The sequence below is a fragment of the Typha angustifolia genome, chromosome 6 (assembly GCF_048772165.1).
Source record: "Typha angustifolia cultivar Huaian chromosome 6, ASM4877216v1, whole genome shotgun sequence".
Taxonomy (NCBI): Eukaryota; Viridiplantae; Streptophyta; class Magnoliopsida; order Poales; family Typhaceae; genus Typha; species Typha angustifolia.
The window spans coordinates 7,286,634-7,307,924 of NC_133244.1; the positions used below are offsets into that span (position 1 = coordinate 7,286,634).

General features: G+C 40.6%; 4 protein-coding genes and 1 non-coding gene across 7 annotated transcripts; 2 read left to right on the plus strand and 3 right to left on the minus strand.

Moving 5' to 3' along the window:
- Positions 1-130: 130 nt before the first annotated feature.
- On the minus strand, positions 131-3,799 carry LOC140760856 (uncharacterized). 3 transcript variants are annotated; one of them, XM_073097901.1, is made up of 12 exons: positions 3,623-3,798; positions 3,409-3,535; positions 3,233-3,306; positions 2,819-2,865; positions 2,598-2,745; positions 2,421-2,480; positions 2,146-2,347; positions 1,894-1,955; positions 1,669-1,769; positions 1,385-1,439; positions 1,253-1,300; positions 131-641 (listed from the first exon to the last, which is right to left on the minus strand). In XM_073097901.1, the coding sequence occupies exons 1-12, from the start codon at positions 3,777-3,779 to the stop codon at positions 466-468; spliced, it is 1,257 nt and encodes a 418-aa protein (XP_072954002.1). In that variant the 5' UTR covers positions 3,780-3,798; the 3' UTR covers positions 131-465. The 3 variants fall into 3 exon arrangements, 1 of the variants encoding a protein (XP_072954002.1); XR_012104498.1 differs by having other exon boundaries at positions 613-641; positions 1,610-1,769; positions 3,623-3,799; XR_012104499.1 differs by having other exon boundaries at positions 625-641; positions 1,614-1,769; positions 3,623-3,799.
- A 379-nt stretch (positions 3,800-4,178) lies between these two features.
- On the minus strand, positions 4,179-12,018 carry LOC140760853 (pumilio homolog 2-like). Its single transcript, XM_073097898.1, has 11 exons — positions 11,634-12,018; positions 11,517-11,557; positions 10,804-11,419; positions 8,423-9,900; positions 7,754-7,895; positions 7,534-7,641; positions 6,386-6,598; positions 6,160-6,270; positions 5,362-5,556; positions 4,799-4,973; positions 4,179-4,610 (listed from the first exon to the last, which is right to left on the minus strand). Exons 3-11 carry the CDS (start codon positions 11,413-11,415, stop codon positions 4,573-4,575), a joined length of 3,072 nt encoding a protein of 1,023 aa, XP_072953999.1. The 5' UTR covers positions 11,416-11,419; positions 11,517-11,557; positions 11,634-12,018; the 3' UTR covers positions 4,179-4,572.
- A 1,701-nt stretch (positions 12,019-13,719) lies between these two features.
- LOC140761137 (glycerol-3-phosphate acyltransferase 5) lies at positions 13,720-15,903 on the plus strand. The gene is made up of 2 exons (XM_073098337.1): positions 13,720-14,339; positions 14,787-15,903. The coding sequence occupies exons 1-2, from the start codon at positions 13,758-13,760 to the stop codon at positions 15,705-15,707; spliced, it is 1,503 nt and encodes a 500-aa protein (XP_072954438.1). The 5' UTR covers positions 13,720-13,757; the 3' UTR covers positions 15,708-15,903.
- Positions 15,904-16,796: 893 nt separating this feature from the next.
- On the plus strand, positions 16,797-18,571 carry LOC140761138 (E3 ubiquitin-protein ligase RDUF2-like). The gene has a single exon (XM_073098338.1). The coding sequence runs from the start codon at positions 17,269-17,271 to the stop codon at positions 18,253-18,255; it is 987 nt and encodes a 328-aa protein (XP_072954439.1). The 5' UTR covers positions 16,797-17,268; the 3' UTR covers positions 18,256-18,571.
- Positions 18,572-20,988: 2,417 nt separating this feature from the next.
- TRNAL-CAG (transfer RNA leucine (anticodon CAG)) lies at positions 20,989-21,069 on the minus strand. The gene has a single exon. It is a non-coding gene; the product is annotated as a tRNA-Leu (tRNA).
- Positions 21,070-21,291: the final 222 nt, after the last annotated feature.

The window sequence follows — 21,291 nt, forward strand, 5'->3', positions numbered from 1 at the left end:
CTACTCCGGGATGTTTCACTTTGTTACTTCAATAGCATAAAGAAGTTTTTGTCCATTCTAGCTTCTTTTTCTACGAACAAATAAACATAGCAGAACACGGAATGTCGCAGCTCAAGGATAAGTCCCAAAATTACACAAGGGAAAGAAGTGCATTGACGAGTCATTCTCCTGTACTACATTTATGCGGAGTTACACGGGTGAATCACCATCACCAAATCCATACATCTTTCTATTCAAGAGTTCCAAAACTACCGAAATGCACGCCAAATACGGGCGTGCAGTTCCAGATAAAAGCCACTGCTGTAGTTCGACTGGCGTCTCCTTCCAATATATGAACATAGTTCTGAAGAGAAATATATTATGTTTCTGAAAATATTGACCAAGTGATCATTTTCACCATAAGTATGAGCCGGTTATAAATTAAAACGTTAATCCTGTAGAACTGTTTACTCAACACGATGGCAATTACAGGATTCGGCAGACCCGCGTGTCGACAACAGCAGTTTTTGAAGGTTCAGAGAATTCCAGTGCTTCGGCTAAAGATAATCGTCGGTTCTTCCATGTAGCTTCAGCCCACTTCCTCATTCGCTCACCTTCTTCCTTTCTGTTTTGCTGTATGCACAGCAGATCTGCATATCCACCTTAACAAGGGCCATTAAAGAAATGCTATTAGCAAAAAAAAAGTACCTCTCAACATTCCATTAACAGATGATAATGCAATGAAATAACTGATAGGAAACTATAAATATCCATATATCAGATACGTCTAGCTTTCAATATGCTGCCGAAACTAAGCAAGAATTATCTAAGTTCCTACTGTGATAGGAAAAGGAAAGGACCCTTTGGATTCACATTCTCAACATATCAAACAAATTAGACAGAAAAAACAGACATTATTATTCCAACAGCAGTATAGTGAAAACAACTTAGAATTAATGAAGCATAGCTCAGAAAGGCTGTTTTAAAAGTGAGAAGAAGACATCCATCAGCCATCTCAAAAAGTGTTATTATTCTGTGTCCTTGGAACATGATTATCAGAAAATGGCACGGTTTTGTTTTCAGGTTGACCCAGAATCAACACATTGTGGCTCCGTTTAAGACTGAGTTGGTTTGATCGAGCATAAGAATGCTTTAACAGGTGTAATGCTTGTGCATAAGTGTGGTTTCTTTGTTCTTTCAATCATGTTCTCCTTAAAAGGTACTAGCATATGTTGTGGCACAAAACAGCAAAGAAGTTAGTTTCAAGTATTACCTCTAGCAAGGGCGACTATGTCGCTCTTATCCGTATGTATGTCAGCACCTACATAAACAGATCAGCATGAGAAGTAAATGTTATACTGATGTCCATGAAAAATAATGGAAGCCAGCATTAAGTCTAATATACCTTCAGAATCTAAGGCTGGAGCTTTAAGCAAATCTAAGGCCCTTCTATAAAGTCCCTGCATCAGAAAGACTATCAGAAGTATAGACATCTTCAGCCTGTTCAGTCCATTTATGCCATTTAAATAGTAAGAAATTAAGCAATATACAGTATCAAGAAGTTTGGAGTCATGACCAAGTCATATGATTTAACTTATGGATAATCGACCTTCTGAGAGATATGGCTAACCTACTTAAAACTGATTATTTCAACTTTACTGCCATAGAAGCTGGAATGTTGGAGCAAACCTCCTGAAGTAATATTGAACTTGAAGCTTCCATTTTCGCTTTCTGTTTGAACATCATAGCTATGCAAGTCAGTATAGCACCAACTTTCGGATGAGTTGAACCTGAATGGAACCATAATACATCATGTGAATAAACTAATCAAAATTTGTCGACATTAAGTAACATAAATATTGAAAAAATGGCTCTTGTATGATTTTTATATTCTTCCAGGGAAGCATGACAAACCAAAATGATCTTCGGTCTTTGTCAATGCCTTTGTCAATACTTCCTCAGCTTCATGGAACTTCCTGAATAAGAAAGACAAGTATGCACAGGCTCAACAAAGATTACAAGAAAATATTCGTTCAAGAGGCCCAAACTTGCAAGGATCTAATCGATTATAGTAAAACTGCCAGCCATTGACTTAAATACATATAGCTCAAAATGCACAGACATTAAGAGTATACTCCAACGAATTTTGTGTAGAACAGAGCATACCCTGAATGAAATAAAAGCTGACCCAATGCACAAGTAGCCCCCAGCAAAACCTCATCAGGGACCATATTGACAGATGCTAAATAAGAGCTGCTATTTGTATCCTTTGTGTCGAGTGCCTTTAGTACCCTTTCATATTGGTCCTTTGCCAATGAAAAAGTCCCAGTGCAATGTAGAAATTCCCCATATGAAAGGACAGCATTTCCTGCAAACCATATGAAGGTAACTAGTACATGTTTGGCAGGAGACAGAAGAAATGCTAATGAGCAGAAACATACCCACATGATGTGTGCCTGCTCCAACATCGCAATCTTGGCACCCATCAAAAAATGACTTCGCTGATACAGAAAACTAGAGTTAATACTTCCTCTCACCCAAGTTTCTCCTTGGAACTAATTCTAACGGACAACAAACAATGTCAGAAGGGTTTTGCAATCAATTAGAACTGCAATTACCTGAGTCGGTATCCCCATTAACAAGATCAGCAAGACCCTTGATGGCATGAGCCCTCAATTTTAAAAACTCCAAATCAGGCTCTTTTCCCTCTGAGCTGCTTGCCAACTGCTCTAAGGAATCATCTGTGAGCACCAATGAAGTGACAACCTATGGAAAGTCAAACTTCAAATTAATCCAGCATAAAGTAACATAGACTGGAAACACAACACTAGATGCCAACCTGCCCTGCCTCCATCTGTAGTCCGGCAAGACCTTCGCAAGCCGCAACTGCACATTTACTTCCAGGAAACCATGATCTTTACAATTTTGATGTGATATTAATAAAAAAACAAGCACGCATATACATCTATAGAGTAAAATAACAAGGAAGCGTGTTTATAGAGATACTGATTTTCCCCCCTTTTTTTTATCATTTCCTTTCTAGAAAGTTAAATAGCATATCATCCAGAGCAAACTTATAAATTGGACGAAAAAGAGAAAAGATAGAATGTTTTAACTTGTCCTAATTTCTACGACCCAGTTTCCCACTGTCAGGTTAGATTCATCATAAACTCTACAATGGGAATGCTACCTTTAGAATTGGCCGTGCTAATTCTCATTAAATGCCAAATTTCGAGTTATTCGACAAAATTACCTCTAAAAGGTAAATATGCGCGAGCCAACTGATGAGCTGCCTCGAGCTTCTCCATGGCGTCTTGACGTTTCCCCCTGCACAAAAAAGTAAACCACCGGTAACTCTTCCGCCCTCAAAATTTCCTCCTTTTCCAACTCCAATACGAAGTAAAAGATTACTCAAAAGAAACAACACACCTCTCATAAAGCAAGGTGGACATCGCAAGCATCAATCTCCCCACAGCCTCGACACTCCCCTCTCCTCCGCTTTGCAGATTCGAAACCCCTTGCTCCAACACCAGCATGGCTTCATCGTACGATTCCCCTATCGAAATATAAGAAGATAAGGATCTATTCCTAAATCTAACTGACTTCTTACGCCAAAATGGAAGATTCAATCGGGGATATGAACCTGATCGCCGAGACCTGGCGTGTCCCAAGGCATACTCGATCATTTGGACCGCAACTTTCTCGTGCTGGGCTCCATCTCCGCCGTTGGTTCCGTAGAACCTCGGAGACTGGAGAGCTTTGGCTATTCCTCTCGCTCTCCCAAAAGTTAATCGAATCATAGCGAGAGAGAGGAGAAAGATTTGAGCTCGGCTTTGACATCACTGTGTCAATATAACGGCGCTTCCTCGAGTTCTCGCGTATTAATGACACGTGTCCTATCTTTGAGCGGTGTGATCAAGTGCACGTGTACGTCAAGATGAGATGATATTAACCATCTGATTTAATCAAACGAAGGAAGAGCTACGTGTCTTGGTCGTCTGTCTTGGCCTACTACAGTTAAGCGGTGTATAAGCCGGCGATGGAGAAACGCTAGTTGCCGACTTCAATATAAAATCTAACCAGACATAGAACTCGTTGCTCTAGTTAACACACCTGAAACTGGAGAACATTCATAGAATAACGAGGAGGAAATGTATAGTTATCTAGATGATGACATGATAAAAAGATTGCAATTAAACTTGTGGAACTTAAACTGAAATTTAAACTTGTTTATAATTATCATACTCAGTTAATAGTGAAAGAAACAGAACTAGGACCCTCTTCTAAGCAACCGATAGTTCTCATAGCCACTTTTGTACAGTCTCCTCAGCATACGAACTCCTTTCTTTTACCATCTCTTTACACATAGAAACCTTTTACAGACACCTATCTCTTCTGCAGGGGCATCAGGTTAATAAACAGTCTGAGCCTCAGCCTTGCATAACTAACTATAACTTCAAATTACAGAAATGTACAAATTTTGGTTCACGCAACATTATTATTTCAAACTAGCTTTTGTGCTGGCCTAAGCAGACAGATCGAAGAGAGCTCTCACTAGCCTCGGTTAGCTGTACATGATCATTTCTACGCCATCTACGATGGGTATGCGGACTGAAGTCCAATTCTCCGCTCTGCAAATAAGGCAAAAAGGAAAAGGTGAAAATTTGGACTTTGGAGCAAAGGAAGAGTAATTTTGAGGAAACTAACATGACATTTCTGAGAAGCAAAATATTAAATACATTTATGCAGCACTTTTTCAGGACAACGAATAAACATATATGCCAATTTGGACATTTTGAGAGAGCAGAGAAGCCTTTACCCCCAGCTGCGACGAGTTTCTCTACACGGGCAACTATATGTTTTCCATAGGTATATTTCTTCAACGCATTTAAGTGGACTTTTATTCGTGAAAGGATCAGCTCACGTTGCTGATCGTCACAAGTCTCTAAGACTTTCTGTACAACATAGTTAGCAAACTGATCTTTCATCATGGCCTGCAGCAGATATAACAAAGATATTAAGTCAAAGAGCCTTTTGTGTGACAGAATGTTATAATGCGCAATATTGACCTTTTAGGATTTAGATGAGTCTAAATATAGAATACATAGAATGTTCAAGATAGTTAAACTTTAACAATCACAGGTAGCACAATGTTGTGTGTACAACCATTGGAGTCAATTTCGATGATAGATGAATGCTCGTCTGGCCTATCTTTGATGGAAATGCAACTACAAAATCAACTTAAGAATGAACTACTCGTAGTTCAAAAGGGAAGAGAAATCACAGCATTAGAAGTAAAGAACAAAGTAATTTGCAAATATTAGGCTGACAACTATGGCTCATACAACTGTCGTGTCAAAGAAGTCATAACAAGGTACAAACCTGGAGAGGCTCATTCTCGTCAGTGGTGCCAAGCATCTCATTTATCAAAATCTGGCGTTCTGTGGGGCCACCAAAAGCTAAGCACTTCTCAACAACATTTGAAGCAAACTTCTGCTGGCTCATCTGAACTATCTGTCCAGCTAATTTCTTGATGATAGAAGAACGCTCATGAGGCTTTCCATGCTCCAAAACATGCTGTAGAATGTAGAACCAAGAAACATTAATCAATGAAGATTTAAATCAAAAATGCCATATCAGTGTACAAAGACGCTGCCGTAAAACAGTTTGATCAAATATTGTCTGATCATATGTGCACTTCTCCTGTCTCTATATCATTTTGACGTTATGAATAGACATGTTGCTAAATAACATGATTTAATATATTGCTTTATAGCATGATTTGCATCATTAAATTCACTTCATTCTGACACTCAGTATAAGAATAACATGTTCGCATGCAAAACAACAAAATTCATTAAGTTCTAATTGTCCATGCACTTCCAAATAGAGGGAACTCTGCTGAATAATGAATTCTATCAGTACTATGGTAGCTTAATTAGATACTTACAATTGCAGAATGATATAGGTAGAGAGCTCCTTCGCTTAGTGCATAATGTTAACCAGTTCATGTATAAAAAATGCAAGTATAATAAATTGGATACCTGAATTCTTCATATACTGATGGTGGAAGCTAATTACTAGAAGGAGAAAATCACTTACACTAGCTCTAGTTAGTACAAGAAGTTATTGGTCAACATAGAAAACTTGATGAACAGGTACTTGAAAATTATAGCAAACCTGGACAACATAATTCCCATATTGATCTTGTGCCAACATGCAAACAGATTTTAGAATCTCGTCCATTACAATTTGTTGTGTTTTGGCATCATCACAGTGCTCCAGTACTCTCTACATAATGAAAAGCAAATGTTTCAGGCTTTCAGCCATCACAAAAAATACGGCATATATTAGAAAACGCAAAGATCATAGAGGCAAAAATAAATAAATTAGAAGACTTTCGTACTTGCACAACACGGCAGCCATATGGATGAGTAGACAATGTCACAACTTGATCGTAGAAAGTGGAGATGATAAACTGAATAGAATCCTGAGGAACGCACTCAATACATTTCTGAATAACATGGTTTCCATTTTGATCACGAACGCATCTCATGATATGGCCGTCAAGCTCCATAACCATTTTAGTTTTCTGGTCTTCATCTACAACCTCAATTGCCTGCAGCAGTATTCATGGAAGCTTAGATTTATCACTTAGTAGAACAATAAGAAAGAGTCAATATAGTTAAATAAGTGATAACCAAATAGGTATATGTGGATTCTTCACTATTTACTGCAAAAAACATCTAATCTCAACTGGGAATATTATATATATTGTGTGCGTGCGTGCGTGTGGAAATTTACCTAATTATGATTATGCCTAAAATCAACTACCCTGTAAGCTTTCATTTATATCAATTTACTCCTTCCTGTGATCTAAACTAATGTGAAACTAATATTTTTCAATCCAAATTAACAAACAAGGTAAAAGAATTTTTAAAAATTCTTGGAGGAATTTTTCCGGGTAGAATTGACATCAAAATATCAAAACTGTTCTTCTCATTTTATTAAATTAATTTAATCCGTTCCTCAAACTTAAAACAAAATGCTTTTTCTCCATCCTCTATCCTCATTTACTGAATATTACAAGTCTCAAATCTTAATTATCATCTCTCTAACTCCTTCAAACACATCATCATAGAGTGAAATATCCCAATCATCTCAAAAACATGGGTAGAAGATTCATAATTGCTCAAGCAGTAAATTATATAGTCATTTGATGGCTCTATTAATAGCCAATTCATTTTTATATTAGTTTAGAAGAGGCAAAGTGATACAAATAAAAGTTCAGGAGAACAATTTAATTTTAAGCATAACTACAAATAGGTAATTTATAATTTACCCTATATATATATATAAAAGAAAATTTACCTTCATGCATATAAGTGGAAGAGGTTTAGGAACAGCCGACAAGAACAAAGAGTACATGTTATACAAGAACATGCAAGATGATGGTTATATTTCGCTTTATCTTGCCTTCTATATTTTCTACAACTAAACCTTTAGTTCCAAATATTCAGGGTAATATCTAGGACAGTAATTATCTAAAGTTACCTTCTGGATTACTCGACACCCGTACATCTGAAGGCTAAGAGCTAGTATATGTCCAGTAAGCTGGTCAGCTAGTTCCCTCCTCTGAGCTGCATTTCCATGCTCAAAAAACTGAAAGACAAAATGTCCATGCTATGCTTAAAAAATATAGACCTTGAAAGTTCTTACAACAGTAATAAGCAATTGGAGCAACCTATGTGAACACCAAGACGAAATAGAGTACCTTTTGGACAACATAATTTCCAAACACGTCAGTCATCAGTGAGAGAGCATGAGGCATGATTTCTTCGAAAACCATATTTTTTTCTTCAGTTGTTGCGGTTTCAAGTTTCTGCTGTATGAAACGGCTCCCATACTGATCAGCACTGAACATAACAAATTGAACAGTAAAATGACCAATGTTGATATATGCCAAGAGTAACAAAGAACAGTTCTTTTCACGAAAACGGAAAGAGGCCAGATTCAATTCACAACAAAATATAACTAAATTAATAACTGGTAAATATGACTTCAAGATCTAGGGAATAGTAAACAATAGAAATGGAATATAAATATATGTATAACGCCTAATGAAACACATCAGAAGAATGTACAATTGTCACGTAGTATGAAAGGAGTTTGATGTTTTCAGTCTTCAAGAATGTTATGGTGTGATGTGATCAAAGACATCATTGGAGCTATGGACTGCTTCGTCTTTGACAAAATTAAGATGAATATGTTCCACGATATTATCAAATGCAAGCATGTCAAAAATTATATAATGTTATCTATCAATATATCAGATAAAATGAGAGACCAATGATCTTTTCTCATGGCTGCTAGTGTGGTCTAATAATTTACTCACAATGAGATCAGTTTTATATGTAAAGATCTTAATGCAACTGGTGACTACCTGAAATCAACCACATGGCCTGCAATCTCAGCAAGCTCAAAACATCTGGTTTTGTTGCTCTTGAACTCCTCCAGAAGTGAAGATGGAAAAGCATCATCCATGCTGGCAGTTGGATCAGAATGCCAAGAGCCCACAGCACCTCCACCCAAATTTCTCAAGCCAGGAGAAAGATGCATGTTACGTTCACCAAGCCTAAGAGGACTACCAGGGGCAGCTAGCGAAGATATTGGACTAGCCAGAGGACTTCCTGGGTATGGCATGCCCATTCCTAAAGCAGAATTACCAATATAACCATTATTTAAAGACAATGATTTACCAAGAAATGGCACCCCATACTGTTTTTGTTGGTGCAGCAAAGCCCCAGCATAAGCTTTCTGAATCCCATGTAAGTCAGTAATAGAACTTCCCATATATCCCCTTTCCAGTGAAGGATCACAAAAGTTAGCAGCTGTTTGTGCTGTATATTCAGCTGCCTTCAAGTACTGAAGGTAAAGTGGGTCAGATAAGGGTGTCTGTAGAGCTCCTGCAGCTTGATTACCCATTCGACTGAGATTTTGTAAGTCTGATACAGTTAAGGATTGTGGGGAGAAAATATTACTACCTACGGTCCTCGAGTCCATGCCAAGAGAGGCAATAGAAGATGCAGCAACAGCACTTTCAAACAAAGGGGGCATATTTCCGGAACCAATGTGATTTACCATCATTTGCGGTAGTGCAGGATTGAGGGAATATCCACCCAACCCATAGCTCATAAAAGTGGCATTTGCACTATCAAGGTTATGATATTGGCCAGGTGAACCATCTGGACTGGCAACTGAAAATGCAGAAGATGATTTCTGATATGAACGAGCAGGCGGAATGGGTCTATGCGATTCAACCTGCAAATCTGATCTTATGCGGTTCACAGATGACATATCTAAAACTTCAACGTCGGTTTTCTGCAAGAAAGAATGCTGCTTAACACTGTTTTGGTTTCCTTGTAAGTCGAAGAGAATATTTTGTTGCTCAGTTTCCCTCTGAAGCTTCGACTGGCGACTTCTGTCATCATCTAATGCACCAGCAGCCGACAAGTTCATGCTGGATAAAGCAGCTAAAATATTATCTGACTCGGCTATATTTGAGGAAGCATTGGTGAAGGAAGACGGACCATTTACTTTCTTCTCAGCGGCACTAGTCCTAACACCAACAGGTGGAAGACCAGGACTGGTGGCCCTGGCAACCAACTGAGGATCAGGTGTGTTGCTTCTGGAAAGAGATGACCCCAGTACAGATGCAAAAGTATGTGATGCTGATGCATTGATCTTGTGGGGCCCATTGAGACTCTGCACATTTCCAACAGCCTGTTGCAGATCTAAGGGTGAGGGTGCAATATCATTAAGTAGGGCATAGGTCTCAGCAGAACTTTCATCATTAAGTGTGTTGCGACTTGCTGTTCGAGATGGATGCCCAGAGATGGGAGTTCTGCGCCCAAGGTCATCCTGAAATAAAACAATATGTGAGCTTCACAAAAGGTACTACATATGGTATAGGTTTTGAAAAACTAATTGTAAATAACGCAGAATAATAGAATATCAAAATTAGAGCCTGTTCAAATTCCGTGTTGCTTCAAGCTCCGTCTAAACAACAATAAATGGTCCAATCATATGTAATATAAACGGCAAAGAATAATTTAGATAAGGGAAACTGGTGTGAGGATGGACAAGAATACATTATTTACTCTTCAAGGCCCAAAATGCAACCTGACTGAAAATTATGACTTTATGAGTCAAACTACTAGTAGGTGTCATGGCACACCAATCCAGTTTAACTACCAACCAAAAAAGGGTGTAAAGATTGATGACCCCTGTGTCATCCATTACAAGGCAGAACGTTGTCCACAAAAATCAAGCAATGCAAATAAACCTCATTATGTAATATACATCAGAAAAAGTTCTTTGGATTTAACCAAAAACAGCAAATTTCTGAATCAAATGTTTATATTTCTGTTGTAGTTGTCTTCAATGACCAAGGAATCAAATTGCAAAAAGTTCAAGTTGTGCAATCCACTTTGGAAGGCCCCCCAAGTAATTAATTTTGTATAACATGAATATATTTCACCCTGCTGATAATCAAGTGGAAGAAAGAGAAACACAAGCCATACCAGAACACTAATAAAAATTATACTCACACCAAACAATAAACTTCACCAAGAATCCAGTTATCCACTGTCTTCAACACAAATTAACAAAGGAGAGCACGGTTACGCTACTCAGTGTCTATAGAATATCAGGTAAAGGTTGCAAAAGGGCAACAAACATAGAAAGATCAGTGAAAAGGACTAATAATTATGGGGGCAATACTACATGGTAAAGGAATAAATCTGTAATTCCACGAAAGGTCACCTGAAGGATATCAGCAAAGCTCTTCTGCCGGCCCAACGACAGCCCGATCAACCCATCTCCTCCCTTGACCAGCCATTCCCCAGGACCAGGCACCTCCCTTTGTTCCACCTCCAACTCCTCCCTTGGATTGTAGCCAGGCTGCTGGGAGAACAGCGATCGCCCCCTTCCAACCTCCTCCGCGGGGCTCTTCTTTCTCCTATCACCAATTCCACCGTGCACTGAACTACCTGCATTTAACCTCTGAGTGGATCTCCAATCCTCTTTGGATAGCACCGGAGGCGGGAGGCGAGGGTTAAGGTTTGCGTTTGAGTAGTAGTAGGATAAATAGGCCGGATCAGACCGGAGCTCCTCCTCGGATAAGAAGCTGTTCGCACCAAAGAGTCCTCCGACCGCCGTAAGAGATCCCTCCACGGTGGGAGGAGCGGAGCCGCTCCGGTAAATGTTCAACTCTCTTTCCCGGTCGCTCGCCTCCGGCCAGCGCTGCTCTCGGAGGAGCAAATTGAGCTCATTCTCCAATTCCTCCCCATTGAATCCCTCCCCTCCCCCTCCACTCCCCATCGTCGACCCAATCCCCATCTCCGACAGCATCGTGACTGAGCTCTCCGTTACCATTCCCCTAAAACAATAACAAGACCACTAATCACCAAAAATCCACATCTAAAAATGGGAAAATAGCGCAACGCACAATGAAAAATTAAAGTTTACAACTTTACCAGCACAAAGCCTCAGAAACCCCAGACCCAGCACGTTCCAGCTACAAAGATCGAATTTTTCGCCATCAAATAAATGTTCTAAACCACTCCCATATCGAAAAATCCTAAAATCCGAACCTCGCTAAAACGTAAAGTCCGGAGGCGTTCCGCGCCCAAATTTCCTTGGGCGTTTGAAAGATCGGAGAAAAAGGCGCGATCTTTCTACCCCCGACCTCGATTCACACAAGGATCGGCGATCGATTCCGCCATTCCCGTCAAGAAACCGTGCCCTTTAGTTTTAGCCGTTGTGAGAAGAGGAGCGATAGAGACAGTAGCAGCAAAGAAAGAAATAGAGAGAGAGAGAGAAAGAGAGAGAGAGAGAACGGAGAAAGAGAGAGAGAGAAGGGAACAACAGTAGGATGAGAACCATCAGGGTGATAAGCCCAAGGATCCGATCCGCATCGACCGTTCGATCATCCTCCGTACGGCCAAGATCAACCCTGGCAGGAGAATTCCTTCATGCAGGAACGCTTATTAGGGTTTTATTGCATGTCTTTAATGTGAGGATAATACTACACCTCGAGGTGGATTTAAGAAATATTTCCTTCATCAATGAGTGCGTCGTGCCATTTTTCAATTAGTTCCATTTGTGGGAACTTTTCTAATTTTAATTAATTAAACCAGGAGGGGGTGTAGAACTGTAGATTGAGATAAGCAACCGGACACAGCGGTAATTAAGGGCGGTCCTAATCTGACACGTGCGTTAAAGTACCCAGCGGGCAGCGTAGAGCTGCCACGTAAATACTGTTGGATTCGCTCGTGTGAGATGATTCGTGGTTGGCCACGCCGCATTCGGTTCAGATATTTAAAAAGGGGCCAAGAAGGAAAAAGTCCGTGAAAATTTCCATTTTTAGGATGTCTGGTCTAAATGGTTCAAATTGGAAGAAGTTCTATTTGCTAATCCCATCAACGGGGAGGATGATCAGAACCCAATATGGATCTAAAATCAATTTGGAACCAACATGATAAGAACTGAATCTTTGTGGCATATCTATACCTTTTGTTTTCTATTTTGGTTTACTCATCTTATTTATTTCTTTGTTATCTATTATATATTATGTTTTATTTAATTTGAGACTAAGTCTTAAACTTCTCGTACATATCGCCTGCGTGATAATTACCCATCCCTAATAAATTGTGTCACTTGCAATCACCTTCACTTGCTAATTAGTCATGGAGATTTTATTATCAATTATCCTAACCTTATCTATATTTTTCACACCAAATAACATCCTCTTCCTTCCATGGATTAGATTAGATTAGATTGCATGATGTGGGCCGACGTATTACTAGTGGAGTCTACGTCATGACACTCAAATCTCATTAGAAAATTTTAATATTTTAGACAGTATATATAGATATATTATGAAGATGAAGAGTGTAATACAAAGAACGAGGAATTCTTTTTTTTTTTTTCATATTTTTAACCCTAGATTTATAAGACATTTAGCCACCAAAAAAATTTAAATGAACAAATGGACTGTCTTTTGCTGAAAAGAGGGACCAGTAAGGCTAAATTTGAAACCTTCCAATATCCAAATAACTACTAATTAATTGCAATGATGTAGTCCAGTGATCACCTAAAAGACAATGATTGCATTGTGAAGCCAATCGATAAATATAACCCAATGGGGTAGTATAAGAATAGGTTATGTCTAATGCTGCACTTTACATTTTCATTCAATCCTTTTCAACTTAAACTAGCTAGATACATTAAGCTTGATTTATAAGTCAACTAGTAGTTGATTTAAGTGCCAAGCAACCAACCACCAAAGTTCAAATCATATTTCCAATCTAGTTCCAAATCAAAATGCCACATTAAACTTCACTCCGTCACCTAAATTTGTTAACCCACTCTTGTTCCAAATTCACCACCTAATCGAACACAACTTTATAAGTATATATATATATATATGATAGTCTCCATTGGTGGATGAAGACCTGGGAGTTCGGAGAGAGAAATATAATCAAAGAGTATATTATGTGAGCAATGAAAGGGACCTGCAAGTAAAGTTAGTTCACGTTGGTTGTGAAGCACATCCAATAACTTCCAGGGGTGGTTGTGAAGTTAACCTGCCTAATTTCCTTCAAACCTAAGAATCGATAAAGACCATTTGATATATATATATATGTATCTTTTTCATACCTTGCACCGCTACAAAAACCAATAGAATTAACAGTAGATAGTAACCAATTCTTAACATGGAAGGTCGAAAAGCTAGCCGGCCGCAGTCCGGCTCAATCGTATCGGAGCTCGAGGGAACGCTTCTCAAGGGTTTGGATGCCTTTCCTTATTTTATGCTCATCGCTTTTGAGGTCTCGGGATTGCTCAGATTCGTGTTGCTGTTATTAGTATGGCCTTTGCTCCAGTTGCTAGACTTATTGGAATTAACTAACCTAACCTTGCGAACAATGGTGTTCATCGCGACCGCGGGTGTCAGGAAGGCGGAGATCGAGGCGGTGGCACGCGCCGTGCTGCCGAAGTTCTACATGGACGACATGGACATGGCGGCGTGGCACTTGTTTGGGGCGTGCGAGAGGAGGGTGGTGGTGACCAGGTGGCCGAAGGTGATGGTGGAATCTTTTGCCAAGGAGCACTTGGGTGCCGACCAGGTAATCGGGTGCGAGCTCAATGTGAACAGATTTGGCTTCGTGACTGGGTTCATTAAGGAAGATGAAAGGACGGTCGGCGATCAGGTGACGGAGATATTCAACGGCAGTGATGTGCCGGATGTTGGATTGGGTCGAGCTGGGTTGGCTAATGAATTCCTTTCGTTTTGCAAGGTGAACAATAGAAGGGATAAAAGCTCGGCAGAAACGCTCTAGAACTATTAATTTGCATTAGATTGTTTCATTGATAACCACTAACAACATACCTTGTGATCTAGCTATTGTTACAATTTGGATAGACTAACGATCACCTGATTCTAAACAATTATCCTTACCCATCGACCTATGTTAGCATTAACTATATATCCACGTTGAGCTCATGACAGTAAAACAACACAACATTACGTACGTTTCAAATTATAACTTATATTTGCATAGCATGACATATTACGAAGGAGTATTCTGACGATTTTCTCTGTTAAAGAAAGCCATTATTAGATCATCTTCGTGATCCTACCACAATTAATGAGTATAAGAGGTCATGTGAGGGCTTTTTATCTTATCTCTGATCTATATAAATTATGAATATATAAAAGATTCCTAATTCATCGTCTTAAACAGGAACGATATCATCCACCGTTCACCACCGTTCTCAACCACCATGACCAAACCCCGCTGCTCCCAGTAATCTTCCACGACGGCCGCCTCGTCTGCCGGCCGACCCCCTTCATGTCCCTGGTCATCCTCCTCTGGATCCCCGTCGGTATCGTGTTGGCCTTCATCCGCATGGCCGTCGGCCTCACGGTCCCCATCTGGATCATCCCCCACATCGCCCGCTACTTCGGTGGTGCCGTCAACATCCACGGTTGCCCCCCTCCCCCGGTCTCCTCCTCCTCCTCCTCCTCCAGCGGCGTCCTCTTCGTCTGCACCCACCGCACCCTGATGGACCCCGTCGTTCTCGCCACCGTCCTCGGCCGCCGGGTACCAGCCGTCACCTACTCCATCTCCCGCCTCGCTGAGATCCTCTCCCCCATCCGCACCGTCCGCCTCAGCCGCGACCGCCAGCTCGACGCCGCCCGCATCAAAAGCGAGCTATCCAAAGGCGACCTCGTGGTCTGCCCCGAAGGAACCACGTGCAGGGAACCGTTCCTGCTAAGATTTAGCGCGCTCTTCGCGGAGCTCACCGACCGGATAGTGCCGGTCGCCATGAACTACCGCGTCGGGCTCTTCCACCCGACGACCGCGAGGGGTTGGAAGGCGATGGATCCAATATTCTTCTTCATGAACCCGAGGCCCATCTACGAGGTCACGTTCTTGAACCAGCTGCCGATGGAGGCCACGTGCTCGGCCGGGAAGAACCCGCATGACGTGGCGAACTACGTGCAGCGGCTGCTGGCCGCGTCGCTCGGGTTCGAGTGCACCAACTTTACGAGGAAGGATAAGTATCGGATGCTTGCTGGGAACGATGGGACTGTGCACTTGAAGTCGGCCACGACTTGCATGGACAAGGTTAGGGAGCTGCTGGGTTTCTTACTGCATTAGATTGCAATGCTCTGTATGATTCATTCCAGCTCTTGAACTCTGGATTTGTTGTATTTAAGGCAAGCTATATATATGGAAAAAAAAAAAGAGAAGAGGGTTGTCCGGGAGGAAGAGAGAGCCGCTCCTCCCTCTTTACCGTCTTTTTTTTTCTTTCCTCCCCTCCTTTCTATCCAGCTTCTCTCCCCCTACTCTTTTACTCTCTCATCTTCTCTAGTTAATGATTGCAATTCAACATTGGTGGTCTTCGCTTGTGCGTGTGCCTAGATCTTCGGTGATCGCTATGAAGCGGCTAGATATTAGGCCCCTCTTGCGGGGCTATATGGGTTGTATGTATCTTATGTAATCTCTTCAGGCCTTTTGAATTTATTATACTTTTGTTGTTGTTGTGTAGTAGATGCTTATAGCCGTCCATTTCTCCCTCTTTGCTGTGGATCAAGCTTGAAAAATTTATAACGTAACTACCAAAATTATCTGCTAACTTGCCAATTCCGACATGAGCTCACTAAATTTCAACCTTTGATATGAGAGAGTGACTTTCTTTCCAAGTGGGAGATATTTGATTTGACGAATGCGCTTCTTGCTTCAACTACTGCCCAGCTACTAATTCACTTCCTAGATATTTTGTTGTTGACCCATCGGACGTACAATGGGTTGTTATTATTATACTAATACCAAGAGGTACTGCAACGGCTAAACTATCTGTATAAAAATGCAATATTTAATGCACATCAACAGTGAAATATATGATATTAATAATTTGCGCACATCTAATGATACAATTGAATTGATCAACAATGAAAATCACGGAAAATTAAATTATAGAAAGAGGACCATCCCCTCTCTCTCTCTCTCTCTCTATATATATCATCTTGTAATTTCCATGATCGAGTTAGCGCGTGACACCAAGTTAAAATATTGTAATTAATAGGCCGTCGTTGTTGACTAACAGAAGTCAAGTCAACGTCATGTCGTCAAAACGCCGTTGAGTAGACGGCGTCTGCAGTTACGTAGGTTATCACAGCGGCGAAGCTTCCTCGGGGGGCTTAAAAAAAGAAGTTAAAACCACCCTCACCTTTGCTTTCACTTCTTCCTTTGTAGCTTACCTCCATCCAACTCTCTTCTGTTCCAAGTTCCAACCCAATTGTCCACTTGCTTGAGCTGGGTCGGGTCACCACCCGGTGACTTTTACTCGCCCCCTCACGGCCTCCTTGGGCTTCGCAGTCGTCATCGATCTCCGAGACGGTAATATATGGTGTGGAGACCAAGAAAGGTATCCAAAGTTTTCTTTCCCTTTGAGCCCTCTTCTTGCTTATTTCGCCTGCCAATTTTGGACATTTCTTCGTGGTTTTTTTTTTTTTTTCTTTCTCCCGATCAAAGATTGGATTTTGCGGGGGTTTGTAGTGGAAACATTCCGATTTTTAGTCTTGCAACTGAAGAGGGATTGAGAAATTCTAGTGCTATTGTATCGAAGATTGGATTTTGGGGGACTTCCGAGCTGAAGAAATCTTGCCATATTGCTCTTTTTAAAATTGGATCTTGAGATCGATCTCCAGTTCGTTAAATGGCGACGTCGTCTTCCTACTGGTGCCACGCTTGCACCCGCTTCGTTAGGGTTCGGCCCGAAGACTCCATCGTCTGCCCTAACTGCGACGGCGGCTTCCTCGAAGCCGTCGATTCCACTCCCCTCCCTATCCCCACAGCCTCCGAATCACGCCATCGCCGCCACCGCCGGCGCGACCGCTCCCCCTTCAACCCGGTCATCGTCCTCCGCCGCCCCACAGGGTCGGATCCTGATCCGGAAGGCTCCGCCTTCGGCCTCTACTACGACGACGGATCCGGGTCCGGCCTCCGCCCTCTCCCATCTCCCATGTCAGACTTCCTCATGGGCTCCGGCTTCGACCGCCTCCTCGACCAACTCGCCCAGATCGAGGCCAACGGGTTCGGATCCGGGGTCCCGTTCGACCGCCCGCCGGCCTCGAAGGCCGCGATCGAGTCCATGCCCACCGTCGAGATTGCTGCCGGCCATGTCAGCGCCGAGGCCCACTGCGCTGTGTGCAAGGAGGCCTTCGACCTCGGGGCCGAGGCTAGGGAGATGCCCTGCAAACACATCTACCACCAAGATTGCATCTTGCCGTGGCTCTCGCTCCGGAATTCGTGCCCGGTGTGCCGCCACGAGCTGCCCAGCGACGCGGCGCGGAATAGAGATGGGTCGGAATTGGACGGCGGCGGCGACGAGCATGGCGGCGGCGGCGCGGTGGGCCTCACGATCTGGAGGCTCCCGGGAGGCGGGTTCGCGGTGGGGAGGTTCTCCGGCGGGAGGCGGGCAGGGGAGCGCGAGATCCCGGTTGTCTACACCGAGATGGACGGCGCATTCAACGCCGGCGGTTCGCCGAGGAGGATCTCCTGGCCTACAAGAGGGAGCCGGGCGAGGGAGAGAGGCGGAATCGGCCGAGCAATTCACAATTTCTTCGCATTCTTCTCCCGAATGCGGCATTCTTCGCCTATTACCAGTGGCCACGCATCGAGGAGTTGGCGCCGCCGGCGGTAGCAAGATCCGATAATGGTACAAGAAACTTTTTACTCTATTAGCATCTTTGTTCGTTGCTGCTATCTAAGAAGAGCAGAAGATGATTTGGAGAAGATAAACTAGAGCTGCTTAATTAATGTTGCTCACTTTACTGTACATAGACAATCTCTGGAGAAGGTTACTGCACTACTTGATGCCAATCTCATTCTTATTGCTCTTCCTTGCAGAAGAAAGGAAAAAACTGTAGTTGTTTAAATACTCCTTGGAGTTTAATTGGGTACATGTTGTTATGTACTATAACTACTGCAATTGTTATGAGTTACTGCTTCCTATTTGATCTCTCTCACTCTTTCTCTGATAATCTTTTGGATCATATTTGCTACTTTTCAGTTTGGAATGCTAATTCCATCCTCTGCCCTTTGCAAGTTTGCATTCACTTGATAGAAATAATTCTTAACATCAAAGGTGGTTGGCCTTTTGCTGCTTGTTTGCATTTTTATGAGATATGGATGCAGTTGATCTCCATTAACTCTGCCAAGGAAGCAAATCTAGTAGAGAATGAATTGGCTTTTGCTTCAACTCTGCTGATCATTGTTGAAAAGATTTATGCTGCCCCCATTGGATTGATGATTTCTTTTTTTCACCTTTCCTAACAATGCTTTCTTGATTCCCTCAGCAATTTGTCTGGTCATCTTTTCAAGTGCCCATCCCCTCACCACATCCTTAAAGCAAATCTTAGTTCTATTTCCAGGTGGAGTATTTATTCTTTTCTCCTTTTAAAAGCCATATGTGATATGTGAGCTAGCATATGGCATTCTACTTTAATGCTGGTCGACTTTTGTTCATAGGTTTACTTTGCAAACCTAATCAGATTAAATGTTATTTTTGGTTTCTGGTGTAAAGGGCCCAACAACATTTCACAGAGCAATGATAATTGCCAATTAAACATCAAAATGAGAGTTAGGATAATGACATAAATTAAAGGAGAAATGATTGTTTTACTCCTGATATGCAGTCATTTAAAACTGCACTTTGGAGACAAAAAGCATCCAAGGAGGAAAGGGATGGCAGTTTATAGCCTTATAAGAGGGGACATGGTTACTGGCATGAGGCAGAGACCCATTTGCAATTTGGGTCCAGAATTGGGTCAGTCAAGCCTAAACTGAGGGTCCCAATGTTTCTCACTGCTAAAAGTTTTTTAAAAAAAACAGGCCATTATATTTGAACTGCTGATAATTCTAAAGCTAAAATGGTATTTTTTTGGGTATATCCCCTCAAAATTAAACCTATGGTTTTGGGCGGATACACAGACAAGATTATAGTATATATGTCCTTTTACTAGTGAATTAATAAAATTTTAATAGTTAGTTATCTCTGAAGTGCATCTATAAAAAAGAAAACTAGAGGGGTGTACACACAAATATCAAATCTAAAGGTTATAAAAGTTGACGATAGAAAGAGGAGGCATTATTTCATTTGCTCAATAAGCATGTAGCATACATTAAATATTGGATTATAATGTAAAATTCTTGATACTTTTCATCCATTTTCCTCACTTATTATTCTTAATGGTAAATTATAAATTGTCCCCTTCAGTTATGCCTAAAATTAAACTAACCTTAAATTTTTATTTGTATTACTTTACTCCCATATTGTTTAGACTAATGTGAAAACACTTAACTTTTTCATCTAAATTAACAAAAGATGTATAAATTACCATAATCCAGTTGTTTAAATAAATATGAATCTTATACTTATATTCTTAAGAAGATTTAATATTTTTTTCCATAATCATATATTTAAAGGGTAGTATATTGTAAAAATTAAATTAACTAAGATTTAAGATTTATAATCTTAGATTGGAGAAGATAAAAGACGTTGAAAGTGCAATTAGTTTAAATTTGAAGAATATGGATAAGTAAATCTAATAAATGAAAAGGGCATTTCTGACATTTAAAAATTTATTATGATGAGAAAATTTTCACTAATATTTTATTTATTTTTTAATATTTTCTTTGTTAGTTTGGATGTAAAAGTTAACAGTTTCATATTACTCTAAATCAGATAAAGTGTTACAAATGATCAGAGATAGTTTTATTTTAGGCATAACTACAGGGGGTAATTTATAATTTACCATATTCTTAATTAGACCTTTGCCCTCGGCCCAACATCGTTGCCGGGCCCAACCAATAACCAGGTAAGTTATGAATTATTACTACTAAAATTTAGTAGTAATTTTGCAATTCAGTGCCCGTTTTTGTTTCTAATTTCAATGTGATAATTATACTGGTCTCCTAGATCAAATTATTGCGAGTATGAACATTTATGCATGAGAAAAATGGAACCTTCTGAAAAGTACAGTGAAAAATTATTTAATTCCAATGAGTTCGAGAAACCCACAATTAATTTACGTGTTATGTCTAAAATAAAACTTATTCTAAGAAATTTTGCCCTCATATAATTTTGGCTAATATGAAATCATTAAATTTTTTTAACCAAACTTAATTAAAAAATAAAAGTATAGTAAATTATAATAATCCTATTGTTCCACAAAATATAAAATTTCCACCCATACTTTTTAGATAATTAAAAGTATGGTGTTTCAGAATATCCAACCTTATTTGTATAGGATTGTCATAGGGTTATTAATCTTTTGTAAAGCGTAGAGTCATAAACACTTATACACAGAAGAATTTGGTTAAAAATTGGGCAGAAAAAAGAAACATCTTTTTAGTTAACCCAAATGAAAATTTTTGTCAAGAATGGGATTCGAACCCATGCCCTTTCGGACCAGTACCTGAAACTGGCGCCTTAGACCAACTCGGCCATCTTGACATCTGTTTGTTTCATACTTTAATATATAATTTAATTTAGAGAATGCCAACTGCTACAACAATCTACTACACATGCCTGTCACACGTGTAGCAAATCAAGTACAAATGTAATCGAGTAGTTTGGCTATCGGGTGATGAGACCCATCCATCCCCAAGACTAGTGAGAAAAAAGATTTCCCCAAAGACAATGGCCCATTCTTCTCCTCTTCTTTAGTGCAATCAT